This window comes from Chelonia mydas, chromosome 2 (genome assembly GCF_015237465.2).
Source record: "Chelonia mydas isolate rCheMyd1 chromosome 2, rCheMyd1.pri.v2, whole genome shotgun sequence".
Classification (NCBI taxonomy): domain Eukaryota; kingdom Metazoa; phylum Chordata; order Testudines; family Cheloniidae; genus Chelonia; species Chelonia mydas.
In genome coordinates this window covers 55,577,679-55,591,837 of record NC_057850.1, presented here as the reverse complement: position 1 = coordinate 55,591,837, position 14,159 = coordinate 55,577,679, and the positions used below count along the sequence as shown (strand labels likewise).

General features: G+C 38.6%; 1 protein-coding gene across 28 annotated transcripts in view; it reads right to left on the bottom strand.

Annotated features, from left to right (window-relative positions):
* Positions 1–14,159, bottom strand: part of STAU2 (staufen double-stranded RNA binding protein 2) — a 231,633-nt gene that overhangs the window by 204,926 nt on the left and 12,548 nt on the right. For 10 of the 28 annotated variants that reach the window (XM_037892434.2, XM_043539470.1, XM_043539471.1 and 7 more), the window contains 2 exons: positions 5,571–5,778; positions 4,354–4,484 (listed from right to left, as the gene is read on the bottom strand). In XM_037892434.2, coding sequence (XP_037748362.1) covers positions 4,354–4,484; positions 5,571–5,769 — 330 coding nt within the window. In that variant the 5' untranslated portion in view covers positions 5,770–5,778. Of the gene's footprint in view, positions 1–4,353; positions 4,485–5,570; positions 5,779–10,319; positions 11,582–14,159 lie in introns of those variants that run through there. The other 18 variants (XM_043539463.1, XM_043539469.1, XM_037892435.2 and 15 more) reach the window with 7 other exon arrangements.

Here is a 14,159-nt window from a genome sequence, read left to right as displayed (position 1 = left end):
TTAAAAACTAGTTCTATATTGCATGTGCCTGTACAAATACATATTGAATTTGTGAACACATCTCTTTCTGTTAAACTCAGCTTTGAAAATTTGGCCATGTATGTCCCTGAGAATTTTAGCCCAGGTCCCAGTATTACAGTTCACATCACCAGTTAACACCTCATTTATCTCAGTTATAGCACAGAGTGTTAAGATACAAGAATTCAAGATAATAAATAATAATAATAATAATAATAGTATGCTTAGTTGAGTTCCATAGCTAGAAAACTGACTGATAGAAGTCTCCTGCAAAGAACGAGAAAGAGGTGGAAATTTAATTAAAGAGATCAAATTGGCCAAAAACATTTTTAAAAGTCTCAAATAATCAATTAAAGGCTTGGAAACTTGGGTCCCAGAAGCCCAGAGCTTGGCTATGGTTTGATATGCATTCTGGATAATTTTCTGAGGAAGTTTTTATTCCCTATTGTGACAGTGCCCCCCATAAGGCTTTATGGAATTATACTTATGAATGTATATATGACATAACTAGAATGATTTATATGTTTTATGCTACGTATGCCACATAACATATCTCTGTAAAGGTTATGATCTACTGAATCTATTAATCCTATTTGTATGCATGTATCATTTTTGTACATATCAAAGTTATGAATATTGGCTCCATACTTGTTTGATTCCGAGTAGGTTTTAGTGAAGCAGTTGGTCAGCTTCCTGAGAAAAGACTATTCTCAGTAAGTGCCCAATCAAGAAGCCCTTAAGCCAACGATGAACTTGGAGACGCTTTCCCAGGAATGTGGCTTGGCTGGTAAGGAACTCAGTCATGCATGGGCACGTGACTTGGCCAGGTGACTCCAAAACTCCATTTTGTAGCTGAACTTTGCATAGGAGAGAGGAGGGAGTCTCCACCCACAAGAGAAAGTCTATTTAAACCCCGGGGAGACCCCTCCATTTTGTCTTCAGCTGGCTAAAGAGAGCACTTCTCCACCCCCCAAGGATACCTGAAAGAAACTAGAACAAAGGACAGTTACTAGAGGGGGTGTGAGTGATTGCTGGACCCAGACTAGAAGGAGACTAGTCTGTAAAAGGAAGCTTACTGGGTGAGGATTTTATCTGTATTTAGTTTTTATTACCATACTAGACTTAGACTTGTGTGTTTTATTTTATTTTGCTTGGTTAATTCACTTTGTTCTGTCTGCTACTACTTGGAACCACTTAAATCCTACTTTCTGTATTTAATAAAATCACTTTTTACTTATTAATTAACCCAGAGTATGTATTAATACTTGGGGGGGGAGGAGCAAACAGCTGTGCATATCTCTCTATCAGTGTTACAGAGGGCAAACAATTTATGAGTTTACCCTCTATAAGTTTTATACAGGGTAAAACGGATTTATTTAGGGTTTGAATGCCATTGGGAGTTGGGCATCTGAGTGTCAAGGACAGGAACACTTCCTAAGTTGCTGTCAATTAAGCCTACAGCTGTTAGGGGACGTGGTTCAGACCTGGGTCTGGGTTTGCAGCAGGCTAGCGGGTCTGGCTCAAACCAGGCAGGGCACTGAAGTTATAAGGTGACGGCAGAAAAGCAGGAGCAGAAGTAGTCTTGGCACATCGGGTGGCAGTCCCAAGGGGGGGGTTCTGTGATCCAACCCATCAAACATATATCTATCTTAATTACATTACAGCAAAACCTAGAAATGAAACACTTGTCACAATTTGTGTCCTTTCATTCCACTTCTCTTTCTTCTGCATGTAGAGCTTTTTCTTCTCCTTCCTGATCCTGCAACATGCTGAGTCCCTCAACTCCCTCCCATTCCTTTGCACTACTGTCTAATCTTTTTGCCTTTTTTTTTAAATTGGTTTATCTCCTAAAACCCAATGGAAGCCCAGCACCGGTGGCCAATTTGACAACCCAACTGAGAACAGTACTCTCCAAAAACTTGCCTACGCTCAACAACGTTTGTACAGAGGGCACAGTTTCCAGCCACACTCTGATCAGAGCCTCAGGAGTGGCAACCTCTAGCAATTGTAATTTACTGCAGGTGAGTTCCTCCTTTCTGTGGAGCACTTATTTGCTTCTTTACATTTGATCACAACTGTTAATACTTACTTGCCAGAAAAAAAACCAGAACAGGAAGAAAAGGAAAACAGAGTTTACTGGCATCTATGTCTGTCATACAGACTGCCTGCATTACACTAGATGTCTCCGAATTTTATGAAAACCACTAGAGAAGGGAGCAAAATATACGCAACAGGAAAGTAGCCCTTGGCACACTGTGTCCAGGCAGTCACATGGGAGATAGCAGCAGTTCATGCCTTTAGGGTATAAGTTTTTTTCAGACAGAGACTTTGCTTTGTTTAGCATATTTTACCCGTTGTAGAGCACCATGTTCAGTAATAGAAATAAATACACAATAGCTACTATAGCAATATCATAATAACTTCTATGTAAATGTTTTCTGTGGGCCAAAGCATTGCAACTATGTCTGATCTTATTAACGTCACCCCCATTCTTCCTCACACTCATCCCTTCTTTGTTTGTTACTTGTTGGGTCATTTCTAAATTAGACTGTAAGCTTTTAAGGGCAGGGACCTAGCCTTTTTATAACCATACGTTCTGTAAAGCACCTGGAACCCTTCGGGGACTGCAAACATAATGATTAATTATAACAAAAGATACACGTAATAGTTGAACAGAGCTAAGCATCAAGAAAAAGTTGTACACTTGCCTATTGCTCAGATGAACTTCTAAACTCAGTTCCTAGATCTATATAGAAAGCATCCAGCAATTTTAAGACATTAGCCTCTTAGGGCCCAAATTAGGAAATCCCCACAAAAGCACTGCTGACAAAGTACAGAAATCTAGCAGAGGCCTAAGGTATTTCATTAGCAGGAATTTTTACACAGATGATAAAACGTACATATCTGCATTAAAACCAAAGTGAACTATTCTGCATCCTGCTGTGTTTCTGGACTCTAACATGCAGAAGTGAGATTATAAATCTAAAGTAACAAAAATCCCTTGATTATTGATGAATGTTCAGGGAAGGTACAAGCAAAATGAACCTTCCTGTATGCACCTAACATTTCATAGATTTCTATGGCATAGTAGTTGAACAATGGTAGCATAACAAGTAAACAGGAGAACCAGCAGTAGAAGGGTTAATGAAAGAATCAAGTATATGTAACCTGAGAAAAACAGAGCCAAAACCCGAATCCCGCAAGGTCCTGGGTGCCTCTGTAAGCATGAAGTACTTTCATCGCCCACTGATTTTGATAGACACTGTTGCCATGAACTTTGTGTTTGTCATTACACCAGTGCAAAATGGGTGCAAAACACTGCCAAACCAGAATGGTAGTGTTTTACTCCCACTTTGCACTGATTACAATGCAAGGTGCAGCATCAGGAGGGCACATACAGAACTTCTTAGGAGAGGCTAAGCAACTTGCAGAAGGCTGGATATTATTAACAGAACTTTGCTCAGCTGCTCTGTTCTGAAGAGCAGAGTAGACGCTAAGAAGGTTCTCAAATATAAAAATCTCATTTTTGCTCTCTCAAGCTGAATTTTTTAGTCATCTTCTTGTGACTCTGCCCTTACAGAGGGAAGAAATTTGAAAACTCTTTCAGGTAATATGCCTTTTTAGGTCCACGGTCATCTGAAACCACCCTGACATGTTCTCACAGATCACAGTTGACTATCAAAATAGGATGCAAGACTAGACAAAAGACACTAAGTACTTTAACACCACTGTGAGACTAAAGACCCATTGTCACTGTGGGCTACAACAGGGTTTAACGGAAAATACTGTGATAAATACTTTGTTGCTTTAAAACACAGATTAGAATCAGAAGATTTGCTATCCATATAACCAACTTTATGGAGACTAAATAAAATGATTAACACAAAATAAAATGGGAAAAGACTAGCCCAGCAGTCTGTTAGCAGTGGGTCTGCACTGCCCATCAAAGGGATCCGTGTGCAATTCTCAGAAGCAGACTGCTAGGGTCCCTGGACGGGAAAGAGCGCTTTGTGCAGCTCAGCAGCGAACCCCGGCCATGAATGATAAAGGAAGGGTGTGTGATGGACTCTGAAGAGATCTTAAGAGAAAAAGATGAAGCCAAGAAGCATGATCTCAAGGGTCAGAGGATAAGTAAGGCAGAAGGCGATGATGAAAAGATTCTCAGGGCTCCAAGAGCGACACAGAAGAACTTCCTAAAAAACATAACAAAAACAAAGCAAAACAAAACCCCAACACTATAAACCTGATCGTGTTCGACAAGTGCACTTGTCCAAACCATGACATTATCTGTTCATAACTTAAGGTATGCCTCATAACCTGGAACTGTAACCTTACCTTGGCATGAGCAGGCCCTCTTTCATTCAGAAGCTTATACAGGGGTTGAACTCTATTGAAACGGGCTAACTCATTTACCAGACACATTGGAGTTTTCTCTTTGGGGTTTGCCATGTTATCTTGGAGAGGAGCTGTAAATAAAGAGTCTGTAAAGTTTTTGTGGAGAAATATATTCTTCACAACTTTGCAAAAAGTAGTAGTATGTTTAAAAAAGAAAAATACTTTGGCTAAAAAAAACCTCATAATACGCTAAAAATATGAGATTGTGTTAATGCCAACAAAACTGCACTTTGATAATACAATGTTTAATACTATTTACATATTTCTAATTTGAGAACACGTTTTTTTATTAGTGACCATTTCAATTACATGCAATACACAAAATCTTTTTAATAAGGAAGACAGTAGGTGGACGTTTATATATTTTAACTTGTACGTTAAAACCGTGTCCCTGAAAATTCCATTCTGCTCTGTACTCTTTATTGGAATTAATTGTTCTTTCAGGGTAATTTCTAAACACTTAAACACAGAAGACAAAAAAACTGATGAACACCTTGTGGTCCCACACTTGTTTCCCCTCATTCCTTCGCAACATTCTTCAGACCTCTCCGCTACTACTAGTGTCTGTGTGGGTATCTCCCCAACTTCGTTCTTTCAACAATTTTGTGGATTCTATTCTGTTTTCCTAAACTCAGATTGTTTATGTACTATATGTTTCTTTAATGTCTTTCTCCTGCTATTTTTTTCTTTCATCTTTGAATCTACCCCCAACACAAACTTGCACTGCTGACTTATTTTGGGGTAACATTTTACTGTATTTTATACCCAATTGAGAACAAGAACTATAGCAGTTATTAGGCAAGAAAGGAAATGCCATTTTCTGCCAAATAGACTGAAGATATTTTGTTCTAGGGAAGGAAAATGCATTTGGATAACTTCCTGGCTGTACTAAAACTTCATTATAAAAGATTCACACAGGATGTGGCAGAATAGTTTATTTTTTTCGGGGCTTCCATATCTCTTAAGAATGCTCTATCAGAATTCGACTAAAGGAACTTAATTCTGTAAACAGCATTTGAAACCAAAACATTTTTCTACAGAGTTTTGTTTCTTTAGTTTTTATTTTCTTTAGGACCTCACCCACTTATCTTAAAAACTCATCAAGTGGATTCCATTGCAAAATAAAAATAAGTATTCTAAGCGAAACATCTCCTTACCTGGTGAGTTGCTAGAAGGTGCAGAATCCACAAGACCAGCTGTTGGACTGTTACAGCTGGCAGCTGATTCTGAAATGGATCCATTCATTGAGGTCTGCAGACCCAGTGAACTTGCATTTGTTACTGATGGGGGTAGCACCGGAGGGGGAAGGGTAGGTCCAGAGAGGTTTGCTGCGGTCTGAATTTTAACTTGTGCCATTGTCTATCACTGCAATAAACAAAGATTTATAAGCAGAGTGCATTCAGATTTTTTGAAAGCAAATGGAAGTATTAATATCAATACTACTTTACACTGCACCTTTCATGCAAGGCTTTCTGCAAACATTAATGAATGAAGCCTCACAACACCCCTGTGAAGAAGGGAATTACTACTATCCCCATTTTACGGATAAGGAAACTGGGGCACAGAGAGGCTAAGTGACTTACACAAAGCCATACAGCAAGACTATGCCAGAGCCAAGAACACAATCCAAGTTTCCTGACTCTGGGCTCTGTTAACCATCCTTCCTAAAAGACAGTGTACCTATGAAAATACTAGACAAAATTCCATGTACAGTTTTGCTGGGGAGATTATCAGTGTCAGAGCTTTTTAGAAGCCACCTCACAGCTACGAAATTTGTTTCCATAAGAGCTCATTACTACAAACCTGACCACTTTCTGGACAAAATGAAAGGCCCATCTTTTGCCAGAGCTTCCCATTAAGACACACATGCACATGCATGCACCAAAAACAAACAGGAAAAAAAACAACCCAGCTCAAAATAACTTCTCACTCTTCAGCCTGTCTCAGACTGGAAGAGAGAAAAATAAAAGTAGAAGGGCAGAAGGAAAAGTACATTAGTTTACACAATTACTATTTGCCTTCAGCCTGAGTAGAGAAAAGAAAATTCAGGTGTTTGTGTAGACCAATAATATGCATTTCTGTAGCTCTGTAAGTGCTCAGATACTGAGGTGATGAGCATGATACAAATAAGGAGAGATTAGATTTAGGTTAGAAGGACAAAGGTAACATGTTGGCTTATATATATATAACTAAAATAAATGAGTCAATGCTTCAAATGAGACATTCAGGTGTCAATACTATTTTTAAAAAGAAAAGGAGTACTTATGGCACCTTAGAGACTAACCAATTTATTTGAGCATAAGCTTTCGTGAGCTACAGCTCACTTCATCGGATGCATACTGTGGAAAGTGTAGAAGATCTTATTATATACACACAAAGCATGAAAAAAATACCTCCTCCCACCCCACTCTCCTGCTGGTAATAGCTTATCTAAAGTGATCACTCTCCTTATAATGTGTATGATAATCAAGTTGGGCCATTTCCAGCACAAATCCAGGTTTTCTCACCCCCCCACCCCACCCCTACACACACAAACTCACTCTCCTGCTGGTAATAGCTTATCTAAAGCGACCACTCTCCTTACAATGTGTATGATTGGAAATGGCCCACCTTGATTATCATACACATTGTAAGGAGAGTGGTCACTTTAGATAAGCTATTACCAGCAGGAGAGTGGGGCGGGAGGAGGTATTTTTTCATGCTTTCTGTGTATATAACAAGATCTTCTACACTTTCCACAGTATGCATCCGATGAAGTGAGCTGTAGCTCACGAAAGCTTATGCTCAAATAAATTGGTTAGTCTCTAAGGTGCCACAAGTACTCCTTTTCTTTTTGCGAATACAGACTAACACGGCTGTTACTCTGAATACTATTTTTGTTACACAGGTAACAGAAGACTCTGATTTATATTTTTGAACAGCCAATAAAAAAAATGAAGCTGAGATTTCATTATTTTTCCTTTTTCTATATTTCTAAAGCAAGTGAAATCTTACAAAATTAGGCCCCAATCATGCAACTGAATCTGTACTGGCACAGAGGTCTACCAATACAGGCCAAATTACAGGATCTGACCCTTAAACATGTATGAAAATGAGACACATTTTGAACATGATTCCAGAAATTTACTCATTAATATCAGTAAATAGTGAGAATGTATGTTGACATGGTGTAATACAGGTATAAAGGTTTTATCGGCATGACTTTGGAATTTCCAAATGATCACTTGTGAGCAATTCTGCAATGAAAAAAAAAAAAAAAAAAAAGAAAACTTTTATCCCACTCCAAGCCATCACATATTTTGTGGTTGCCACACATTCTAGAGTTAACCTATTTTAGAAAAGTTTAAAAGAAAATAATTGGCACTGATTTTTGAATCCCTCCAGCTGCAAATGTAAGCAAACTTGTTTGTCTGAGCGATTGGCAGAATAAGAAATAGGACTGAGTAGACTTGTAGGCTATAAAGTTTTACATTGTTTTATTTTGAATGCAGTTATTTTTTGTACATAATCCTGCATTTGTAAGTTGCACTTTCACGATAAAGAGATTGCACTACAGTACTTGTATTAGGTGAATTGAAAAAATACTATTTCTTTTGTTTTTTACAGTGCACATATTTGTAATCAAAAATATAAAGTGAGCACTGTACACTTTATATTGTGTTATAATTGAAATCAATATATTTGAAAATATATCCAAAAATATTTAAATAAATGGTATTATATTATTGTTTAACAGTGCGATTAATCGCGATTAATTTTTTACATCGCTTGACAGCCCTACCCACATGCTTACAATTAAGCACCTATGTATTTGCAGGACTGAAACCTATAAATCATGTTTCCATTTTAGAAAACCTGTTTTAGAATATTTGTAGAAGTTTCTAAAAGCTTTTTCTTTTCTCTCCAAGATATCTACAATTGGAATGAAGGTATTAAGGAAGATTTGTGATGGGACACGAAAAATACCATAGTTATTTTAAATTCACTCCAATATATCTAATAGTTTTCTGTAAAACACACTGCATAAACAAAGTACACAATTGTACAATTTCGTATAAAAGTCTGATTGGCAGTAGTTTGAGTTGAATGCATTAATTTGAGTTGAATGTTTTTTCTAGCTTCTTAGCTTTCTGCATTTGACAGCACTGTGTTCCACAATTTCTACTGTACAGTCAGTAGTCGGCTTCTCCTGTTGGTATTCCTTTAAGCTCTGTACAAGTTGAGAATTTTTGCTCACACTTTGAAAAAAAAAAAAAAAATCACATTTCATAGTAATATTATCGTCATCATGAAATCTTTTGAATAAGTGAGTGGGTTTTTTGCAGTAGCCAATAAATGTAACATTGGTGTACATGTGTGTTCATGAATACAGGGAACATTCCATAACAGTACCAATGAGAAGGAATTTATCTTAGGTAAATATATCATGCTCAAGCAGCACAACACAAAATAATGGGTCACTCCTATTTATATTTTATATGAAGTGTAATTATTTTTGTCTGCTCTTTATGTTCATCACTTTATATCCTTAAATCTCTTGACTTTAAATGAATGCTCCCATTGCTACTGCTAACTTCTGCTACTGCAGTGTGCAGAAATGACTCTTAAAATAAAGTAATAAAATCAAAAGGAAAAGAAAAAATAGATACAGCAGAATAGCATATGGAAGAATAAATGATGGTCAGAGAAAGAAGGTAAAGTCTTTACATAAACTGTACTTTCAGAGTGTAAAATTAAAAGGATGCTGACAACTTCACATATAATCAAAAAAAAAAAAAAAAGAGAGAGAGTTAAAAGTAGTTTCAGGTACTACACTTGTCCCTGGGTCCCATTGCCAATTTTGGTGACTTTATAATCATAATTCTCTATTTCTGTTCCCTGTTGCAACATAATCAAGCCAACCTAATTCCCAGTGTAGACCGCATTAGGTAGACAGAAGAATCCCTTCCATCGACCCAGCTACTGCCTTCTGGGGAGGTGGATAACCTACGTCAATGGGAGAACTCCTCCTGTTGAGGTAGGTAGTGTTTAATTTGAAATGCTACAGCAGTGCAACTTCAGTGCAGCATTTGTGACACTGTAGTACTTCAAGTATAGACAAGCCCCGATTCTAGTAACCTATCAGAGTAACTATGTCAATGTTGTCGCACTGGCGTAAATTTCAAAAATGTCCCTAATGAAGAAAGGCCCTCAAAAAGGTACTTATTTTAGCTATTGGGAATTAGTCAAATTTTTTTCATCAGAAAATCCCAATTTATCAAAACAAAAACATTCCATAGGAAAGGATCAGTTTAGATAAATTTCCCATTTAAAATATTTTTTAAAAGTTTTGAAATCATCAAAACCTCCTGTTTCAACATTTTTTAAAATGAAAAGTACTTTTTTTAAATTCAAAATTACTTTTTGTTTCAAAATTTAAGTACATAAAAAATTAAAGTTGAAATCAAAACATTTCAAAATCATCAAAACAAAACATTGCAACTGACCTTCTTTGAATTTGGGGGGTGAGGGATTTTCAGTACATTTTTGATATTTTGACTTTTCACCACAATTTGTAACATTTTAAAATCTCAAAGTTCTTGCAAGACAAAAAAACTGTTTCTTGCAGAGCTGTACTTGTGAGTTTAATTCAGGGGTTGGACTGCAGCAGCACATAGTGGTACGCTATTCCAGTACTCCTCTGATGCCCTCAGTCTGTAGAATTAAATTTCATTTTTAAAAGGGGCAAGTCAACTAAAAATTTCACATTTCTGTCTGAAAAGGATTTAATGTCTATTAGTACAAGTAATAACAGATTAGTAAAATTGCAAAGAGATTTGTGTGGGCATACGGGTGATTTCTCAGCAGTAGACCTAAAATTGAAAGGCTCTGTCTTCACTAGAAAAAAAAGGTGTAGTTTACAATACCTGTGTTACAATCCTAGTGAAGACAAGGGAGTTGTAGCATTAACCTGTTAAGGAAAAGGTATATTTTTAGAATCATAGAAGATTAGGGTTGGAAGAGACCGCAGGAGGTCATCTAGTCCAACCCCCTGCTCAAAGCAGGGCCAATCCCTAACTAAATCATCCCAGAGACGGCTTTGACAAGCCAGGCCTTAAAAACCTCTAAGGATGGAGATTCCACCACCTCCCTAGGTAACCCATTCCAGTTCTTCACCACCCTCCTAGTGAAATAGTTTTTTCTAATATCCAACCTAGACCCCCCCGCCACTGCAACGTGGGACCATTGCTCCTTGTTCTGTCATCTGCCACCACTGAGAACAGCCTAGCAGAGCTCCATCCTCTTGGGAACCCCCCTTCACGTACTTGAAGTCTGCTATCAAATCCCCCCTCACTCTTCTCTGAAGACTAAATAAGCGCAGTTCCCTCAGCCACTCCTCATAAGTCATGTGCCCCAGCCCCCTAACCATTTTTGTTGCCCTCCACTGGACTCTCTCCAATTTGTCTACATCCTTTCTGAAGTGGGGGGCCCAAAACTGGATGCAATACTCCAGATGTGGCCTCACCAGTGCCGAATAGAGGGGAATAATCACTTCCCTCTATATGCTGGAAATACTCCTACTAATGCAACCCAATATGCCGTTAGCCTTCTTGACAACAAGGGCACACTGTTGACTCATATCCAGCTTCTCATCCACTGTAATCCCAAGGCCCTTTTCTGCAGAACTTCTGCTTAGCCAGTCGATCCCCAGCCTATAGCAGCGCATGGGATTCTTCCTTCCTAAGTGCAGGACTCTGCGTTTCTCCTGTTGAACCTCATCAGATTTCTTTTAGCCCAATCCTCCAATTTGTCTAGGTCACTCTGGACCCTATCCCTACCCTCCAGCATATCTACCTCTCCCCCCAGCTTAGTGTCATCTGCAAACTTGCTGAGGGTGCAATCCACGCTATCCTCCAGATCATTAATGAAGATGTTGAACAAAACCGGCCTCAGGACCGACGCCTGGGGCACTCCGCTTGATACTGGCTGCCAACTAGACATCGAGCCGTTGATCACTACCGGTTGAGCCCGACAATCTACCCAGCTTTCTATCCACCTTACAGTCCATTCAGCCAGTCCATACTTCTTTAACTTGCTGGCAAGAATACTGTGGGAGACCATATCAAAAGCTTTGCTAAAGTCAAGATATATCACGTCCACTGCTTTCCCCATATCCAGAGAGCCAGTTATCTCATCATAGAAGGCAATCAGGTTGGTCAGGCATGGACTTGCCCTTGATGAATCCATGTTGGCTGTTCCTGATCACTTTCCTCTCCTCAGAGTGCTTCAGAATTGATTCCTTGAGGACCTGCTCCATGATTTTTGCAGGGACTGAGGTGACACTTACCGGTCTAAATTTCCTCTGATTATCCTTCTTCCCTTTTTAAAAAGACAGGCACTATATTTGCCTTTTTCCAATCATTCAGGACCCCCCCTGATCGCCACGAGTTTTCAAAGATAATGGCCAATGGCTCTGCAATCACATCAGCCAACTCCCTCAGCACCCTCGGATGCACTGCATCCGGCCCCATGGACATTGTGCAGAAGGTCGGACTAGATGATCATAATGGTCCCTTCTGACCTTAATATCTATGAATCTATGTCCACTTTTTTAAACAGTCCTTAATCTGTTCTTTCACCACTGAGGGCTGCTCACCTCCTCCCCATACTCTGCTGCCCAGTGCAGCAGTCTGGGAGCTGACCTTGTCTGTGAAGACCGAGGCAAAAAAAGCACTGAGTACTTTAACTCTAACAGAAACAGCCAAAAAGACTGGAGACAAAAATATTGTTCTCCTCATTTTCATTTACTTGATGCCTTTGAAGGTCCTCTGCACATAGCCAGTTTTACTCCCATGTTGCTGATTGTTTCACTTCCTAGTTTCCTATGCACTCAATGCACTATTCTGGAAGCCCACATGGATGCTCTTCTCATCCACCTTGCAGGTCTTTGTTGAAGCAAGCTGGAAGGTAATGGAGTGGGCAGGAAGTTCTCTTCATCCACTGCTCCTCTTCCCCAACCCCTACTCAAAGCTAGACTGGACAGTGAAAGAGCAGTAAGATAGATATTTCAAAAGGTCAAAAGCCCTATAAAGATCCAAGAAACTAAAGGAGGGTGTGACAGGGGACGGACTCACAAGTTAGTTGGAGGGCTGCAGGAGTTCCAGACTACGCCCAACTCCTCAATTGTCAGTAATAGAGAATCCACTGTGATCCTTGGTAAAATGTTCCTGTAATTAATTATTCTCACTTTTAAACATTTATACCTTATTTCCTGTCTGAATTTAGCTAACTTCAACATCCAGCCATTGGATCATGTTATACCTTTCTCTGCTAGACTGAAGAGCCCATTAAATATTTGTTCCCCAGATAGGTACTTACAGATTGTACCCCTTAACCTTCTCTTTGTTAAGACAGATTCAAGGAACTCAATCACTATAAAGCATGTTTTCTAATCCTTTAATCATTCTTGTGGCTCTTCTCTGAACCCTCTCCAATTTATCAACATCCTTCTTGAATTGTGGATACCAGAACAATATTCCAGCAGCAGTCATACCAGTGCCAAATACACAGGTAAAATAACCAGTTTTCTCCTACTCGGGATTCCTCATTTATGCACCCAACGATTGCATTCGCTCTTTTGGCCACAACATCACACTGGGAGCTCACATTCAGCCAACACACACCTCAAATCTTTTCCAGAGGCACTACTTCCTGGGATAGAGTCCCCCATTGTGTAAGTATGGCCTACATTCTTTGTTCCTTGATATATACATTTATGTTTAGCCATAGTAAAACGTATATTGTTTGCTTGTGCCCAGCTTAACAAGCGATCTAGTGGTTTGTCCTCTTTATTATTTACCACTCGCTCAATTTTTGTGCGGACTTTATCAGTGATGATACTGTGTTTTGTTCCAGGTCATTAATATTATATATTGTAGAGCTAAGAACCAATCGCTTCAGGACCCCACTAGAAACACACCACTCAATGATGATTCCCTATTTAGAATTAAACTTTGAGACCTATCAATTAGCTAGCTTTTAATCCATGTAGTGTGTGCCATGTTATTTTTATGTTTTTCTTGGTTTTTTAATCAAAATGTCATGCAGTAATAAAAGTCAAAAGCCTTATCAGAAGCCTAAGTATATTACATCAACACTATTACCTTTATCACCAAACTTGTAATCTTCTAAAAAAAGGATATTGAGTTAGTTTAACAGTATCTATTTTCCATAAATCCATGTTGATTGGCATTAAATTACATTGTGCTCTATTAATTCTTTATTAATCAAGTCCCATATCAGGTGCTCAATTATCTTGCCTGGGATTGATGTCAGACTGATAGACCTATAATTACCCAGGTCATCTCGTTTACCCATTTTAAAGACTGGCACAACATAATATTTCTTTCAGTCTTCTGGAACTTCCCCAGTATTCCAAGACATACTGAAAATCAACATTAACAGTCCAGTAAGCTCCTCAACCATTATTTTAAAACTCCTGCATGCAAATTACCTAGACCTGCTGATCTTAAAATGTCTATCTTTAATAAACGTTGTGAGTTATTAAAGTTAGTTAAACATCCTCCTGAGGTACTAGTAGAATGAAAGAATTTTATCTTATGCTATGACTACATCATCTCTTTTCTTCCCAAATACTAAACAGAAATATTTATTGAACACTTCTGCCTTTTCTGCATTATTATTGCTAATTCTACCATTTCCATCTAGTGATGGACCAATATCATTGCTAGGATTCTTTTGTTCCT